The sequence below is a fragment of the Hibiscus syriacus genome, unplaced genomic scaffold (genome assembly GCF_006381635.1).
Source record: "Hibiscus syriacus cultivar Baekdansim isolate YM2019G1 unplaced genomic scaffold, ASM638163v2 tig00002684_pilon, whole genome shotgun sequence".
Lineage (NCBI taxonomy): Eukaryota > Viridiplantae > Streptophyta > Magnoliopsida > Malvales > Malvaceae > Hibiscus > Hibiscus syriacus.
In genome coordinates this window covers 301,747-321,634 of record NW_024061939.1, presented here as the reverse complement: position 1 = coordinate 321,634, position 19,888 = coordinate 301,747, and the positions used below count along the sequence as shown (strand labels likewise).

Below are 19,888 nucleotides of genomic sequence, written 5' to 3'. Positions count from 1 at the left end.
CAGAGAATATTTATATATGTGCTTGTCAAGTGAGAGATTGATAGATTCTATGGACGTCACACACACATATATATAATAAGTAAATAATTGTAAGTTATTTGCTATCATAAAAGGTTAGTCCATATTAGAATAATCTCATACAGTTAAGATTAATTTAATTTCAATAATTAAATAAGATATGGATAACACACGTGTAGATACCCAAATCACTAATTTCTAACTGATGATGGTATAATAAGAAATTAAGTTTAATGTGTTATTTATTAGGGTTAAAGTTTCCAAATGATCTAAACTTGGAATATTTTAAAAAATCTACCTTAATCCATGTAACATAAACTAAAAAAGTTGTAAAGATTAAGATACGCTCTCTGTTTATAAAGGCAAATACTTGAAGAACAAGAATCCTTATTTCATAAGGGTTTTTAATCAAGTAAACTTGATCTTCAAGTAATCTTCAACTAGTAGAACTATAACGAAATCTATCTTAATTTCTAATCAGAATTTAAGTCAATATTTAACGACTTCTGTTTCTAAATAAACGATATTCAGGTTGTACACATGCCAAAATCAATGGAAAGAAGAGGATGTCAAGTCATATAAAGCAAGAAAGGGATGAACTACAACGTATATATCCCAAAACCAAACACTTAGAATTTGAAAATGGAATGATTCTCTTTGATTTCCATAGGAAAAGAAAGAAAATTAACCTATTCAATCAGGCCAAGCAACTCTCTTATGTAATATATAAACATGTTAATCTAATAATATATATGTATTGCAAGACACTTGATTCTTGTCATTTTATTCACAAATAAACAGTACTGCTTTTAAAAAAATGGCCCGTTCTTACCAAGATATTGTGCCTGATTGCCAATACGAAGAAGGAGAAGCCCAAGACGTTATTGAATTTCAACTCAAAGGTAATATTTATGTGATTTCAATGGGAATTTAAACATTTCATGCAGATGAAGCACTTGTTTGTTATGCAATGCTACGTGGATCCGTTCAAAAATTTGTTATCAATTCAGATTTCAAAAAAGACCAGCTGAAAGTTCACTTCGGCAGTAACGGTGTCATACTGGTTTCCGGTGAACGGCCCGTCGAAGGAGGTAAATGGATCCGGTTCCGGAAGGAATTCGCCATTCCCAAAGACTGTAAAGCAACCGAGATCCGGGCAAGATTCAGCTCCGGTTTTCTTTATGTGACAATACCGAAGAAGGCCGTTTCTTCGGATGTTTCCCAACAGGGTCCACTTACACCGGTGCAGCAAGCGGCGACGGGGACCCCGTCGTCGCCTGTTCAAGACAAAGGAAAACTAAAGCAAGAGAACAGCGTTGGCCGAAGCGGAGATGTTGACGACGAGTGTTCAGCCTGTTCTACGGCGGAAAATGCTGTATCGCCGACGCCTCGCCCCGAATGGTCTATTTGGAGGCTTAAGATGGAGGGAAAAACAGCAGTGACGAGTGGCGCAAGTTTGGTGATGGCGGCGGCGGGACTGATGTTTGTTGTGCTATATTATGCGTTCAAGTATTATGATCCCGTGAACAAGACTGTTTAGAATTTGTTCAAATCCTATTGAATTTGTTCAACGGAGCAACGCTGAAATTAAATAAAATGGATTATCCTAATATGCTCATGTATACTATTTGTAGGATTGAATTTGTACATGGAAACTTCAGTCAAATTCATTAATTGTGACCATGAATCTCACCTTTTTATGGATTTAATTGTGTTACCGGTCTTTGTTTTTTTACTCTTTGCACGTTAGAAATCTATTCTCTCAATGTTTTAATTTTAAGAATTTAACGTTTTATTCTTTTAATTTAATAATAAAAGTCTAATTGATAACATCGTTTAAAAGATTCTCATTAAGTTGGATTATACGAGTTTCTGAAAATAAAAATAAGATACATTCTTAGAATGTATTTAATATGATATTGTTATTAAAAAATAAGGGTAAACTACATAAATGACTACATAACTATAGGCCAAGTCATGAAACGACCACCATTTTTAAAATTGTGACAAATATACCACTGAACTATTTAAATGTGTTCAAAATGGCCATGCGACGTTAACATTTAAGGAGGTTTTTACGTGGCAGTTAAAAATATTGGTATAATTAGGGCGCGGTTCCTTGTAAAGTTACGCTTTTGCGGCGATGGCACCCTGCTTCGTTTTCTTTCATTTTGGCCACTACTTGTATATGATTTGTTTCCTAGGATTTTCATTTAATCCAATTTGATCATGATTTTTTTTAATTTGTCTAATGCCTTAATTTGAGCATTAACTTTAAAATATTTTATTCTAGTCATGTATTATATTTGTAGATTAAATTCCCTAGATTTTAGAATTAATAAATTTCATCACCAAAATTAACTTTAATTCTTAATTTTTAATTAGGTCCTAATTTCAATTTAATTTAATAGATTTATTTCTACAATCAAATTGTGACACATGTCACAATCTTATGATTATAGTTTGAATATTAACTATAATATATATATATATATATATATTATCATTAATTATAATATAATATACGTTATAGATTTGAATATTAAATTATTTTCTAATGATTTCATATATATAATCATTAAAAAATAAATATAAAAACAATAAATTTAGTTTAAAAATATTAAAATCTTAAATCAATTAGAAATAAATTATTAGATTTATTTTAATGATTTAAGTGTTGTCATATTCTCAATTAACTTAATAATATGAAATATTAATTATATCATATTATTTGTTAACTATATTATGTCAATTATATATCCCTGACATCACAATAATTTCATAATTAATAAAAATTATCTAACTTCACCACGAGCACTCCCTAGCATAAACTGTGAACTCATGTATATCAAAGTACATACAGGAGAGGAAGAAGATGATTGTGAAAGTATGTTTGAATTTATATTTTATTCTCTTGACAAATGACATATTTTTTCACATGTAGGTTTTTATCTTTTGTACGTTTTACAGTTTAGTCACTCTCTTTATTCCTTTAAAGTCCTACCACTAGGGATGTTCAAAACCGGGTACCCGAAATACCAGGTACCCAAAGTTTTTGGGTATCAAAATTTTGGCCCGTGTCTTGTCCCATTATTACATTCGGGTACCAGTAAAACTAGGATACCTACATTTTCGGGTCACCGATACCCAATTTATAATTTTTTTATTTTTTATAATTATATTATTTTAAAAAAATATATATAAAATTCTAAAATTTAAGATTTAAATTTAAAGGTCTATAATATATAATTCACACATAAAGTTTAAAAAGTCAAATTACATAATTGAAAAATAATTATTAAAAATTAAAACAAAAAATTTTAATTAAATTTCAAATGTTTCGAAGTTAAAATAAATATTTTAAAAAATAATTTAGAAGGTTAATGTGAAATAATTTAAGAAATTAAGAATTTAGAATGTTATGGTGGAAAAATTACGAAATTAGGAATTTAGAATGTTAGAGTGAAATAATTTGAGAATTATAAATAAAAATTTAATATAAAATAAAAATATAATAATAATAATAATAATAATAATAATAATAATAATAATAATAATAATAATAATAATAATAATAAACTGGGTACCAAGTATGCGAGTACCCGATTAAATAATATTTTGTTATATTAAATTGAAATTAGAACCTAATTAAAAATTAAGAATTAAAGTTAATCATGGTGATCAAATTGATTAATTCTAAAATCTAGGGGATTTAATCTACAAATTTAATACATGACTAGAATAAAAGATTTTAGAGTTAATGCTCAAATTAAGGCATTAGATAAATTAAAAACAAAATTAGGATCAAATTGGATTAAATGAAAATCCAAGGAAACAAATCATATAGAAGTAGTGACCAAAATGGAAGAAAACATAGCAAGGTGCCAACGCCGCAAATATGTAACTTTACAAGGACCTGCACCTAATTATACCAATTTTTGTAACTGTCACATAAACATATCTGTTAAATGTTAACTTCGTGTGGCCATTTTGAACTCATTTAAATAGTTCAGTAGTATATTTGTCACAACTTTAAAAATAGTGGTCATTTCACGACCTGACCTATAGGTATGTGGTCATTTATGCAGTTTATCCCTAGAAATAATCATGGCATTGAGTACTCTTTCCCCCTTTTTGGTTTAGTAAGAGTTTTTAACGAGGCCGTTTTATAATAATAATAATAATAAAAGAAATAATCATGGATAGAGGTAGTGGTTTTTATGGGTGAGACTATATTAGCTTTATGTACGAGATTAATATATTTCGTGTTTTTAATCCGGTTTTTAAATATGAACCTCAAATTTTATACATATTCGCTTGTGTTTATAAACGGTTAATACAAACTCGTTTTCGATTTATCCTTGTTTGTTTTATTTATTTTTTGAAAAAATATTTATTTTATTTTTATTTTAATATTTAATAATTTATCAAAATCATTACTAAATTTATCAGACTATTACAAAATTATCATTAAATTTTATCAAAATTTTAAACGTTAAAATGATCATTTTATAACCGTTTGATAAATTTAATGGTTATTTTATAATTTTAGAAAGTTTGGTGACCAATATGATACTTGAGCACAATTCAGTAACTTCTAATGCATTTTACCCTTAATATTATTACTAAAACATTATAAGCAGTTAATCGTCATTCAACTATAGTTTGAATCAGACCGAAAATATTTCAAAAAAAAATCACATCGAAAATAAGAGTCTGTTTGGTTTAATAAAATATAAGCTATTTTCATTTTTTATTTTTTATCATTTTTTAAAAAATAGAAAATTTTGAAGAAAACGTGTTTGGATGTAAAATTAGAAAATAATTTTTAAAAAATAAAAACAAAAATAAGTGAAAATATGAAAACATAAAAAAGATATTTTCAAATTTTCATTAAAATTGTTTTGAAAATTTAAAAATAAGGAAACATGATATCTTGATTTTTAATTTACCTTATTATTTTAACAATATTTTTTTAACTTAAATGGTATTTGAAACTCTCAAACTTTTGTAAAAAGATCAATATGGTCCCTAAACCTTTTTTTACACTCAATGCAGGCCTTAAATAAAATTTTGGTTAACAGTTTAATTTATTAGCATTTTTATATTTAATGTATTTAATATCTTAATAACTTTTTATGTTTTATAGTTTTATTTAAATATTTTTTATTTTTTCAAAAATTAAATAAGTCCTCAAACTTTCTAAAATAATCAATTAAGTCTACCTACTACATTATCGTCCATTGTGTACTGCCATAATTATATCATGAGTTGTCACATCAATAATGTAGATTGTCATGTAAGTTTGTGAAATGGCATGCAAGTGTCGTAACAATCAACGCTTGATTTTACTATTCAAAGGACTAGATTAATTTCTTTTCTAACTTTTTTTTTGGATAAGTAAGCTTTTATTTCCAAAAGAGCAATGTTGCTACAACAAACATCCCTAAAGGGAGAACCAAATACTAACAACAAAAATGGTTAGTCAATGCCCCAATAATAGCATAGAATACAATTAACATTATCAATTCTATTGATATTTTTGCCTCTAAATTGTATTCGGACCAGCTCTTTGATGGAAGACAGAACTTGATCGACTTCTCTAGAGCCACGATGGTAGATTCTTCTATTTCTCTCCTCCCATATCAAGTAGATGAACGAAGTCCATGCTAGTTTCAAGATTGTAGTAAGAAGGGATTTACCTTTCCATTCTTTACTAGTCCAGCAAATCTTTTCTTCCCATGTCATGTGTGGAACATGAAGTTGAGTAAGATTAAGAATGGAGCTCCAAAGTGATTTAGCAAAGCTGCATTCAGAAAATAAACGGTCCCTAGTTTCATTAGTCTCATTACATAGTACACATCTACAATCATTGACAATGCCCATCCGAGACAATCTTTCCCGAGTTGGAAGTCTGTCCAAGATGGCCATCCAAGCGATCATACTGAATTTTGGTATGTGAGAAGGGAACCAAATGATTTTGTGCCAATTAACTTTGATTCTTTTTTCTCTAACAGCTTGCCAAACATCTCTAGTAGTTTTAGTTCCTGCATTGAGAATGGGGAGTGCAGTGGATCTAAGTTTCAGAAGTCTCTTTATGCTCCAGCTATGGGAAACTTTCCCTGCCATGTCTTTGAAATCTTCATTCTTAATTACATAGCAATGTAACCAGGCGACCCAGAGGGACCCGTCTCCTACGAGAATATTACGAATTAACTGGACCATGCATGCTGTGTTCTAGTCTTTGATGTTTTTCAGGCCTAAGCCACCTTCAGATTTAGGGCAGCAAAGTTTAACCCAGCTGACTCTAGCTCCTGCAACTGGCTGGTCAGTTCCTTTCCATAGAAACCTGGAACAGAGTTGACTAATGCGATTTAAATAATTTGGGGAAGATTGAATTGCCTGCACCAGTAGTTAGCCATACTGCACAGGACCGTTTTAACTAATTCAACTCTACCAGCGTAGCTTAGGAATTTACTCGACCAGTGGTGAAGTTTAAGCTTAATTCTTTCAATGAGAGGCTGGCAGTCATGTTCAGATAGTTTTTTGGTTACTAAAGGAACCCCCAAATACCTAACTGGAAGGAGACCTTCTTTGAAGCCAGATATGTTTTTGATAATTTGAAGATTCCGAGAGGAAATACCAGCTGCAAAGAGTTCTATCTTACTTACATTAAGTTTAAGCCCAAACATCTGATAGAAATGATTGAGGATAGAGATAATTCCAGCAATTGAATCAGGGTTTCCTTTGTAAAAAATTAATAGATCATCTGTAAAGGATAGGTGGGTTAGGCCTAACTTTTTGCATTTAGGGTGGTACCCAAAAATCCCTTTGGCAGCAGCGAGATTCAGAGTTTTAGAGAGGGTGTTCATAGCCAGCACAAAAATAGTAGGGGATAAAGGGTCTCCCTGTCTGATTCCCCTCTGACCTTTGAAATAACCAACCAAACTGTCATTAAGAGATATAGAGTATCTAGCTTCTGTGAAGCAGGCTTCTATCCACCTTATGAAAACACTTGGCAGTCCAGTAGATTTGAGTAAGGTAGAAATTAATTCCCAATTAAGGGAATCAAAAGCTTTCTGAAGGTCTATTTTGAGGGCACACCTTGGGGACAGATGTTTTCTACCATATCCTTTAACTAACTCTTGTGCAAGAAGAGTATTATCAATGATAGATCTTTCTTTAACAAAAGCATACTGGTTTGGAGAAATAATTTCTGGCAGTAGCATGGTCAGCCTTTTAACAAGGATTTTGGTGATGACTTTGTATATCACTGAGCAACATGAAATTGGCCTGTAATCCTTTACAGTGCTTGGGTTCTGAACTTTTGGAATTAAGGCAATTATGGTGGCATTGAAGGCAGGCAAGATGAAGGCTTCTTGGAAGAATAATCTGATAGCTTTAATCACATCTTCTCCTACCACAAGCCAAGTTTTTTTGAAGAAGAGGGGGTGAAACCATCAGGGCCTGGGGCCTTGTCGTTTCCTTGATTAAAAAGGGCTTCTTTGATTTCCTCATTTGAGACTGGTTTGATAAGATCATTAGAAAATTCAGCAGGCAAGTCATAGTGAAGCAGATTATTCAAAAGATGAACATCTGTCTGTTGAACATTAGGATCAACAGTACCTAGCTGAAGATTGAAGAACTCAAGGACTTCTGAAGCCATTTCATCATAAGATTCTAGCCTTTTTCCTTGAGAATTTATAAGAACTATAATAGTGTCTCTTTTATTTTTGGTTGCAATGACAGAATGGAAAAACTTGGTGCATTTGTCCCCCTCTTTGAGCCATCTAATTTTAGCTTTCTGTTTAAGAAAATGATTTTCAGCCTCTTCAAGGTTAATAAGATCATTTTGAGCATTGAGTTCTTCAACAATAGAGCTGGATCCTTTAAGAGTTTGGATCTGTAATTGTTCCAACTCAGCTCTCTTGATTTTGACCCTAGCAGAAATGTTACTGAAGAAATTCTTGTTTAAAGAATGTAAGCTAGGCTTAAGGCGTTTAAGCTTGAAGAACAAAGCTTGCATTGGATTGCCATGAACAGGTTGCTGCCAGGACTGAGTGACAATTTCAAGGAATGAAGGATGATGAGACCAGAAATTGAAGAACTTGAACGGTTTGGGTCTACTAGTGTGTGTCTCTTTGTTTAACCAGACCAGTGCCATGCAGTGGTTTGAAGGACCAGGGGCACAGAATTCAACAAAGGATCTCTGGAAAGCAGTGGCCCAGGAAGAGTTAATTAGAACTCTGTCAAGTTTCCTTGCAAGGAAAGCCTCTTTTTGCTTGTTGCACCAGGTGAAATAAGGGCCAAAATAAGGGTGATCTTGAAGGAGGAGGTCCTGAGTCAATTCTTGAAAATCCTTCATATCAGTTGAAAGGTACGGGCCAAGAAGATCAGAATCAGAGCTTTCAGAATAATGGAGGAAGGTATTGAAATCCCCTCCAAGAATCCAGGGGCTAGAATTGATTTGAGAATAAAGGTTTCTAAGGTGCTGCCATAGCTGTCTTCTATTTGTGCCATTGTTGCTGCCATAAATGACAGAGATGAAGAAAGGAAAACTGTTATAATGACACTTGACAGTGATACTTTGATCAGTAGAATTGATGAGAGAAATGTCAATTCCTTTTTTCCAAATCAACCAAATTCTTCCATTAATGGCAGAATCATAATTTGTAGAAACATTCCAGTTTCCAAAATTAGAATGCAGAATTTTCCCAGAGTTTTCAGGTTTAATACGGGTTTCCATCAAGCAAAGAATTTCAACTTTATGAAGATTGACTCTTTGGATTACTTTTATTTGCTTATGAGGATTATTTAATCCTCGTATATTCCAAAAGCAAATTATCATTGAGAAGGGGATGAGGAAGTTCCTCCTATTTCCACAGGAGACTTAACATTCACAAGTTTCTCTTTCTTTTTAGACTTTAATTCTTTAAGAAGATTAGCAACTCCAGAAGCAGCTTGCCTTGATTTCTTGATTTGGACCTCAGCATTAGGGGAATGTTCATCAATTGTGCTCAAGATTTCAAATCTGTTTACTGATCCTTTAAGGGAAACTTTAGGTTGGCTTTGAGGGGTCTACCTCTACCTCTTTTAGGAACTGAATAAGGCTCTTGTACTATGTTTGAGGAAGATGAGGGCTGGTTTAGAATCTCCATAACAGATTCACCAGGTAGAGGAATAACTGGTGTATTTCCATCAGTAGGGGGTAAGACAGAGGAGGTTGTTTCAGTATGGGGATGAGTGTGACTAACTGGAACTGTTTCAGAGTGAGTGTCAAAAGATTCAGAGAGAACAATAGCATAAAGAGAGTCTGGTTTAGAGTTTTGTAAATCTTCAGAGTTTTCAATAGGCTTTATATCAACAGATTTGTTAGCATCAGTCTTTTTTCTCCAGATTTTCGTGGGAGCTGTTGGATGTTGAGTTGTGCAGTTCTTATCAGAATGTCCAAACTTCACACATTTTTTACATCTAGGTGGGAACCAAGGGACTTCAACATGAATATGTGTATTATGACCATTAGCAAGTATAACTTCAACATATTCAGGAATCTCCAGCTTAGCATCGACCTCTACACAAACTTTTGCAAAATGAAGTCTAGATTTAGTAGTTGTGATAGAGTCCATAGAGATTGGAATTCCTAGAGCACTAGCAATATAGCTAAGACCTTCTTGAGAATACAGTTCTAGTGGCACATTGTAAAGATGAATCCATAAAGGCAATCGAGCTAAATCAAAATCAAGCCTTTGCAAGTTAGGTTCCCAAATTCTTAAGATTAAAGGCTTGTTTAAAATGTGCCAAGGTCCGTTTTCAAGGACCCAGTCTCTAGTAGAGTCAGTATTGAAGGAGAAAATGTATAGATTATTTCCAGCATGGTTGACCTGAACTCGTGCTCCTTTCGCTAGGTGGTTCCATAAGGCTTCAATGATCCTCTGTAAAGCTGTGAAATTTGGTGGAGCCCCAAGGAATTGTCCCACCAGTGATGATTTCCAGACCGCTGTTCCTGCTTCAAATACCTCAGGTGGAGGGCAGACAATCGGAGTACTTTCTGTCGATTTTGGGGGAAAATAGGATAACTTTTGATTTTCTTGACAGCTGAACAGTTTTCTCCAATCCATTTCAAGAGAGAAGAAGACAAATAAATGAAAAACTTGAAGAAGCGAATCGATGAACAAAGACAGGGAAACCGGCAACAGAGAGATTCTCAGGCTCCATTAGCCCCGCTAACGTGCGCGCAGAGAGAATCGTAAACGTTCAGGGACTACACTAATTATTTTCCCCAAAAGTTTGAGGGTTTCAATTACCACTAAACATATTTTTATGTTAAAGACACTTTTTATATGCTCTTACTTATAGCAATATTTTTGTGTATTTTTTAAAATTTAATCGATTTCCGATATGTATTCATATTATATTCTTATTATAAACTAAAATAAATTTTGGGTTATAGATTTCTTATCAATTTTATTATTTTATATTTGCATAACTCACATGTTAAATTTATATAATGGTTTTTTTAATAATTATAGTTTAATTTAATTATTTAATAACTATTTGTTTATTTCTATTTTAAAAAATTAGATATCAAATACAATTTTACTATTTTAGTTTTGTGTTCAATTTTTCATTTATATTAACCAATCATGAAAAAATTGAAAAATGAAAACTATTTTCTAAAAACAAAAGAAGAAAATGAAAATAGAAAGTATTTTTTTAGAACCAAACGGATCCTAATATTCTTTACATCAGAACATTTTGAAAAATTTATTATCTCAAATAAATAAATTACACATTTAATCACTTATATTTTTGGACTTTTCGTTTTAATCATTAAACTATAATTTGAAAATTCCATCACAATAAGAAAAGGTTAACACACAGATTAAATAATGGAAAACTAACAGTAAATAAAAATTCCAATCCAATCCCTTCAAATTGTTTTATTCTTTAAAATGCTAAGCCTTCAAATCATTTCCCCCATGAATGAAAAAGCTTCAATTAGAGCATGATCACCCCAGCAATGGGGAAAACCAGCACAAACAAGACATGGGAACCTGTGGCCTTGGCGAATAATGTTGAAGCAGTGCTGGGAGCCAGAGCCGAGGCGCCATCTAGCGCCATGATCTTGAGCTTCATCCCGCCATCGCAATGGCCACTGATGCCTCAAATCTACCATTTGGTTCCGGCGGCCGCCAACTTAATCGTGTCGTTTCCGGTGAAAGAGCCCAAGCTGTGATTTGATGGAACAGTGCAGCTTTTGAATTCATCTCCGGTCACTTTGTACACATTGTGATCACCACCCTTGTACTTGAACTGCAACAACAAAATTAAATGAATAAATAAAATAAATTACATGGTCGAATCTCAATATTGTGAATGAAATAAATTAAGTTAAGAAAATTGTGTAAGGATAGATCTCTACAGTACCCGATATGAACTAGTCCATTAATAGGTCAAAAATCAATGGTTAAAAAAAGGATAAACTACCTATTTGGTCACTCACCTCTTAGTTTATGTTTTGTTTACTCAACTATTTTTTTTAAATTATACATAATATTACGTTTTCGTTCTATTTTGGTCACCCGCCATTAAAAAAAATTAACGATGATGCTGACATGACATTTTTATTATTTTCAATACTGATGTGACATTATCTTATGGTGACACATCAGTACTGCCATAATTTTCTTAACGGCATGTGACCAAAAAAAAAAAAACATAACGTTAAGCATGATTTAAAAAAAATAATAATAGTCAATTTAATAAAATAGAAACTAAGTAATAGATGGTTGACTTTGTAGATAATTTAACCGGAAAATATATGCATATGTTCAATTCATGAGGAAAAATAAGTTTTAACTTTTAAGCGATGACAAAGTTTACCAAGAGTGTCTCCTACAAAGAACATCTTGTCTTTAGCCCAATCATCGTACTTAACTCCTAATTTCCACCCATTATCGCGGCCGACGATGCATTCTGTAGCCAATGAGATCACCGGAGACATCACAACAACAATCGCAAAAATAACTAATGAACGTGTAGACACTAATTTTTGTCCTAATTATTATTATTATTATTAAATAATAATATTACAAGCCCAATTACAAATAAATGTAAACTGAGCCCCAGAACCCAGAGGCCAAAATAAACAAACCCGAAGCCCCATTTTACAAGTCCAACCCGTGTCAGGCCCATAATCGATCCAGGTCCAAACAATCCAGCAAGCCCGAGAAGCCTAAAACTAGTTAGGGTTTGCCACATCTCAGCTCCAGCAACCATAGATCTCAACCGTTGGATCTGGAGAGATCTAACAAACCAGATTCGTCCAGCAGAAACCCTAGGGTTTCATTACAACCATAGGGATATTCGCCTCCAAGTGCTCCAACCAGCGGCTGCCATGCCACCACCGCCTCACCAGACGAATCCAGAAGATGCAAAATAACCACACACCTCACAACCTTAGGGTGAGTCACCACCATAGCTCCGGCGACTCACTGAAGGGTTCATCATTACAAAAGGTGTCTGAGGCCTATAAAAAGCCATTGAACCTGTAAAGGAAAAGAAGAAGGGACTGCAATGACGGAGAAGGAAAAATATACGAACAGAGAAAGACACAAACAACAATAACGAACAGACAACAACGAGGAGACAAAATACAAAGAACAAACCAGTAACCAACGGAGCAGTAGAAATAAAGGAAACAAAAGAGAGAAGAAATACACCTTCGTTGAGACCTCCAAATCGTCGTCAAACTACCGAAAAACGAAGGTAAAAGCCTAGATCTAGGGTGATTGATGGTTTTTTAGGACAAGAGGAATACGGATATGGGTATAGGACGTTATGATCTACGATTTGGGGGAATATTTTGAATTTCGACCACCGTGGATGATGAACGACGACAGTTGTCAGCGAAGGCGTACGGTGATTGGTCGGTGACCGATTTCCCTCCGGTGAGGGAGTTAGAGAGAAGTCAGAGCTTTTATCCCTTAGAGAGATAAGCAAAATTGAGAAAACGAGGAAGAATGGCCTTAATGGCCAGTTATGGAGGTATTTATATCCCTCCCCAAACGACGTCATTTTGGGGAAGGGCCTCTGCGTGATTTTGGTAATGAGTAAACCCTGTTTGTGGTCACTATACTTTTGTAAGCCTTACAATTTAGTCACTGGGATTATGTTTCTATGCATTCTAATTTGGTCTTCGAATTTTATTTTATTTATATTTTAGTCACTGCCTATATATTATGTATTTTGGGTAAATAACATATTTAACCCCTATAATTTTAGTAATTTTTATTTTGATCCCGAATAAATAATTAAGGCTAAATTACTCTTCTAGTACCTAGAGATATTTCTATTTACAGCTATAAGTTTTATTAATTTATAGTTTAATCTAATAAATTTAATATTTTTAATTTTAAATAATATTATAGGCTTATTTTTAATTGTAGTACCTAATATATTAAGTATTTACCATTATTGCCTTGACCTTTTGTAGTTTTATATAATTTAATCACTAAGTTTACTTTTTTAATATTTTATTTATATATTTATCAATTTTTGTAATTGTAATGTTTTTTGATGTTCTTTCTAGTGTTTTGAAAACCGGACCAGACCAGCCGGTTCAACCGGGAACCGCTGCCTGGTCCGATTCATTCTACACCGGTTAAACCGCTACTAGTGAACCGGAAGGAACTGCTGAACCGGCTATGAACCGTTCAAACCGTGAACCGATTGAAAACCTGTTCTATTTTTTTTTAAATTGAATTAAACGGCGTCGTTTGTTAAATGAGCCGAGTCGAACTCGAGTATTGCTGAGCTCGACTCGAACTCGAAAACTTTAAAAGTAAGCTCAACTCGACTAAAAAACTCACGAGCTAAAAATTATCAAGTTCAACTCAAACTTGAAATATAATATTGAAACTTGAACTCAAAAAGGCTCGAACTCAAAAAAAATTTAGAAGCTCGATTGAAGCCTGAAATTCGAGCTCGATTGAAGTTAAAGAATAGTTCGCTCTGTGCTCACCAAAAGGCTCCATGATTTTGAATGCCAAATTACCTCTATTATTTATAGAAGTCAGTTGGGATGCTCTTCTATGTTTCTTAGCCATGTGAGATTGTTTTGTTTTCATATTTTTACTCATTAGACTTTTGTGATGCTCTTCTATATTTCTTAGCCATGTGGGATTTTTTTATAAAAAAAAAACCAAACGACATCGTTTGTTATGCTTTTTTTAGCCCCAATTTTTTTATTATAGTTATATAATTATATTTATTATTTAATATGTTTTACCTTAAATATTATGTTGTAGTTGATTTGAATCATTTTGTTTCACTTGATTTTATGGTTTTTAACTTATATATGTTATAACTTGCTTTGAATATGACTTGTGATATAAAAAACTATTTTTATTAAATGTTTTTTTATATTTTTATTTAATTTTTTAAATAATTAATTAATTATGACGTCGTCCGGTTATTCCGACTGGTCTGACCGGTTGAACCGGTAGCACGGCCGGCTCGCTGACCGGTCCGGTTTTGAAAACCATGGTTCTTTCATTCGATTAATGTATAAAAATATCTCCTTAACTTGCTAGGAATGTATTTTCGAAGATTATTCGTATAAAATAATATCCCATCACTACAACAAATTTTTCTTATTAGTGGCATCTAGGTTATTGTCACTAAAACTTCAATTTATGTCACTAGATGTATTTTGTGACGTAAAAGTCAATGTTACGGCGACCGTCACCCTAGGTGTGTCACTAAATGTCAAAAGTGACGATGTATGTGTTATCATCATGTATTATTAAATATATATTGACGCTAATGGATAACGTCACAGTTTAATTTGCATTCAGTGACAATTACTTTTGTCACCAAATGATGTACATTTTCGTCATTAATAAATCATATTGTCACCAATAACACAATAATTTCATTGTATATGTGAAGAAAAGAAAATTGTCACATTGTTAGTAACGTAGTATATCGTCACCTAATAGTAGCATGGATGACATTTATATATAACGTCACTATATAATTATATTCAATGACAACTAATTATGTCACCCAATTATGTAAAATTTCATTATTGATGATTTATACCGTCATGGATAATACATTAAAATAAACCTATACGTGACGAAAGAGATATTGTCAAATTTTTAGTGACATAATATAAATGTTACCTAATAATATTATGAATGACGTTATGCATAACTTCACTTTATAATTTATATTCTATGACGGTTGGTTACATCACTAAATTAAATAAGATTTTGTTATTGATAATTTATATTGTCACAAATAATGCATTAAAATCAACTTATATGTGACAAAAGAGATATTGTAGCAAAACACAAATAATTTATATTCTATGACATTTTTAATGACGATATATATTAAAATAAAATTATTTATACAAACCTAAATAAAAAAATAAAATAATTCACTTATTGCAAAATAATAAGATTTAAACAAATATTTCACTAAATACATAATAATTTTATTTCTATAAATATAAAAATGTTTAAATGTTTACAGAAAATAAAAATAATATGATAATAATATGACTTGTGGAATATTTCGTTGTAGCAATCTCAATCCAAACCTTGAGTCAGTTGTGATTCTGTTGATGTTGAGTTCGTGGCATCAATAAATTGTTGAGGTTCAGATTCTTGAGTTTAATTTAGTTTACTAGAGACTTTTTGAGTTTCATTTTCTCGTGTTCGAATCCTTTTACGAGATACTTTTCCTGGTGCCATCCTAAAACATATAAAAAAACTATTATAAATACTTTCACCAGCTTTTGCAATCGATTCCTCTTAGACATTAGAGGAACTGCAAAGGTGCATTAAACCACAACCAAAATCATCAATTATTATAGCACAACTGCTCTCCACTAGAAGAACATTCTACAACATAATTCATAAACACAACATTTCGGTTACACCGAGAGAATGATTCATTTGCATGGTTGTGAGACTCGCCTGATATCAATTGTCAATTGGTAAGTTCATGGTTGTGAGACTTGCTTGATATCAATTGTAGTAACCTCTGGCTGAGGAGGAGGTGGCACAAATATATCCCGGTTTGTAAGACTGCAAAATAAATGTTTTTTAGGAATAATTAAAGCGGCTTAGTAATTCAACTCATACAAAACCATTTCAATGAATGAGATAACGATGATCGTGTTTGTTGTCCTGAAGAAAATTTTAACAATACAGAAATATTATATGAATCTTCCAACAAATACATATAAGTCCAATACATTTCGTTATACCATGTGATACACCACACAACAACAAAAGTCACCAAGTAATGGCTACTAAAAAAGCACTGTCAATTATCAAATGCATTTGATAACAAGCAGTAGAGTACTGTGACTCAAAAGTTTGTAAATGTAAATTTACACCCTTGTTAATTTACAAAACTAATACGAAATCTGATACTTGTTTATATTCATGAATTGTGCAAATAGGTACGTGTAACATAAGATTATAAAAAAAAACAACATATTTGATCATCCTATATGAAATGACGACGAAAACAACATTTCTGGAGCAGGGGTGTACCTGATGGCATATCTAACAAATTATATCTCCCTTCTAATTGCTCCAACGCTGAATGCATTTCCTATGAACAAGCTGCATAACAAAAAATTGTCAAACAAAACAGTAAAACTATAAATATATAAGATTGCAACTGAAACCATCTAATGATCAAGTTGTTACCCTATAAGTAACGAAATTCCCCGACATTAACAAATACCTTCAAACTGCCACTGCATGAACAAGGTGTCTCCAAATTTTCAATGTCATCCTTGTCCTAGCAGATTCGGCATTCGACCGTCCAGATTAGTGTTCTTCTTCGTCACACTCACCATGTTCTTCCACATCCTCAACATCAATAGCACAAACATCTGGCTTAACAACTATAGAAGAATCTTCACTGGAAGATCCCGCAACCTCGGTTTCTTGCACCAGTTGTGAAATTACGGGTGTTGCGAGTCGGTCCATACATAAAACCAGATGATCACTCATTCTCTATCTGAAACGAGAGGTCCTTGATATACAATAATGCAGCAAAAAAATACCCACTAATGTTAGAATACAAATGAGGTTGAAATTGCAAAATATACTTCCAAAATTCAATTGTTCGCAAACATAATAAAATTCTAAATCAACCCAAACAATATTCCCAATCATAAAAGAGAACCGAAGAAACCCACTAATTTAAAAGAAAAAACACGATTTTCCAACTTATAGAAATAATCAGCAAAAACTTCATACTCTCTGCCGCCATCAACTTCTTCAACTGGCACACCATCACAAATTTCCTTCAAATCATCTTGTCTCAGCTTCACAACCAATGATCCAATGTTGCTTTCAAGGTTTTTAATCTTATTTGTAGCTATAAAAACACAATAACGAGGCTCATTTCCATGTGTGTTCATGAATGCAGATGAGCTTCGAAAAGAAACATTGACACACGATAATGATGAAATCAAAGCATAACGATCGTATCTAATAAATTTAGTGATTTAAATCGAATCCCAATATCTGAATCACTTACTCTGGACAAAGCCTTCAAACTGTCAAATAATTGCAGGACTGGGAATTCAAAACAGTCTGAGATAATAAATGACTATGGTGGATGAATTAGGGGTTTGTTCTTCAACAAAAAATGTGATTTATTTCATATATTTTCTAATACAATAACTTAGCCACCGAAATTCAACCAAAAAAAAGGCCAAGGAAATTAAAAAAAATGACACTCCACTTCCAACCATACACAACTCAAATAAATAGAAAATATATTACAAAAATATAATCCATCTAGATGTGAATGGAAAGTAGCTGCAGATCGTGAAAATGGAACTTTATTCTGTACCAAAGAAAATCCAACCAAACTTCGCATAATATTATGTTCAAATTCAGCACATTGACACCCAAGTTTCTTAGCATTGAAATGTAAATCAAGCCTCAATTCCATTAATACGATAAAAAATCGACATCATAGTAACACTTAGCAACACAACACAAGAAAGCTTGGCAAGAAAGAACTTGCCTAGATCTCTCTAAGAACATCCACATGCTTCCTGACAACCGGTGACAAGCTCTCCATGATATCGTCCCCAGCAATATTTTGAAGCTTATTTTGCAAAGCCAAAACATCAATAACTGAAAAGGAAAAGAAAAACATCAAGATTGAGTGAGCTTACGGTGAAACTGGATGGAGAAGAGGAAGTAACGGAATTGGAAGGAGCTGGTTGTTCTTTCATCTCCACGTCTTGAGTCATTGTTTGAGAATCTGAAATAATTGCAAATAGAAATGAAACGTAAAAAAATAAGGGAAATAGGTGAAATTTCGATTATGGAGATGCTTCCAAGTTAAAGGTAAAAGGGAGAAAATTTGAACTTTTTATTCACGAAAGCAAGTGCTGGATTTGGAGGAAACGAGAGCCGAGCCTGCAGAGGACTAGGGTTTCTTTTGACTATTTAGATGATTCAGCAGTAGGTCTTGAGGAGAGGAGTCGAAGAAACGTAAATAATCAAACTTTGTATTAAACGATGACGAGGAAATCCATCGTCTTTCTTATAGAAAAGGTCAATTGGGCCCAATTAAATAATATTGGGTCAAGGCCCATCATTCTGCTTACTCCTGTTTTATGGCTTCATATGTACGTATATGTAGATGGTAGTTATAATAATTTAATCCGAATTTGATAGATTTCTACTCAAATTATTTTGATAGGGTTAATTTTATTAGAAAAAAATAAATTAGGTTGGGTTAGTCAGATTTTATAGATGGTGAGGTTGGGTTTGAGTTTATTATGAAATATGTGCTATTCGATCTGATCAGGAGTAGTAGTATAATTTTTTTTATAAATTTAGGGATAATTGTTGTAATATTCACTCTTTATTTTTTGTATAAATTTCATCGTGCTAAAACTATTTTTTGTGACAATAATAAAATGTCACTTTTAGTGTCTTATAAAATATGATAAATAAAATTGTCACGAATAAAACTTATTAGTGACGAATGTACAACGCCACTAATTCAAATTGAATCGTCACTATAATAAATCGTCATTAATACTTGCTTTTTATTGGAGACGATTTTACAACGTCATTAATTTATCTAAATGTCATTAAAAGATTTCTCACCAAAAATTTTGGTGGGAAGATTTTTGCGCCAAACATATATTGACAAAAATCAATGACCATTTTTAAAATTGTCATAAAAGATATACCATTAATCAATAAATATGACAAAAATAAAAAAAATGTCACATTATAGTATGTTTTGTGACGATATACGTAACGTCATATAGAAATTTTGTCATAAATTGACAAATTTGTTGTAGTGCATTTTCATTTTTATCATAATTTAAATATTATTTGAATTTGTCAATTTTAATAATTAAGATGACGTATAATCATAAGTACCAATTTTGGGCATTGTGGGGGTCCTAATCCTTCCCCACACGTAACCGACTCCCGAACCCTTTTCAAAGTGAATCTCTGGTCAATCGAAGATCAATTTTTTATCTTTTAAAATTATTTTCTTAAAATTATTTTAAAAGATATTTTTAGGTATTCGACTTATCTAACCCAAAAGTCGATGGCGACTCCAAATGTGTCTATTTTAAAACCCGACATGCCCCAATATTTAAGTCGGACCAATTCCCGATAAAGCTCTAAAAATCCCGACGGGGACCGTTTCGACAGAACGATGAACGGCCATTTGATTTAAGCTTTTCGTGGCTCTGATGTTTTTGTTTTTATAGGTGTGGAAGGATTGTCAAATTCCAGAGGTGGAACTAGGTATTTATAGTGTTAAAAGTTAAAACCGAGTGTGGAACTTG

General features: G+C 32.5%; 2 protein-coding genes across 2 annotated transcripts; one reads left to right on the top strand and one right to left on the bottom strand.

The window, feature by feature from the left end:
• The first annotated feature begins 835 nt into the window (after nt 1-835).
• Nucleotides 836-1,558, top strand: LOC120148568 (inactive protein RESTRICTED TEV MOVEMENT 2-like). Its single transcript, XM_039161651.1, has 2 exons — nt 836-920; nt 1,029-1,558. Exons 1-2 carry the CDS (start codon nt 836-838, stop codon nt 1,556-1,558), a joined length of 615 nt encoding a protein of 204 aa, XP_039017582.1.
• Nucleotides 1,559-5,499: 3,941 nt separating this feature from the next.
• On the bottom strand, nt 5,500-6,147 carry LOC120148557. The gene has a single exon (XM_039161644.1). It carries the CDS (start codon nt 6,145-6,147, stop codon nt 5,500-5,502), a length of 648 nt encoding a protein of 215 aa, XP_039017575.1.
• Nucleotides 6,148-19,888: the final 13,741 nt, after the last annotated feature.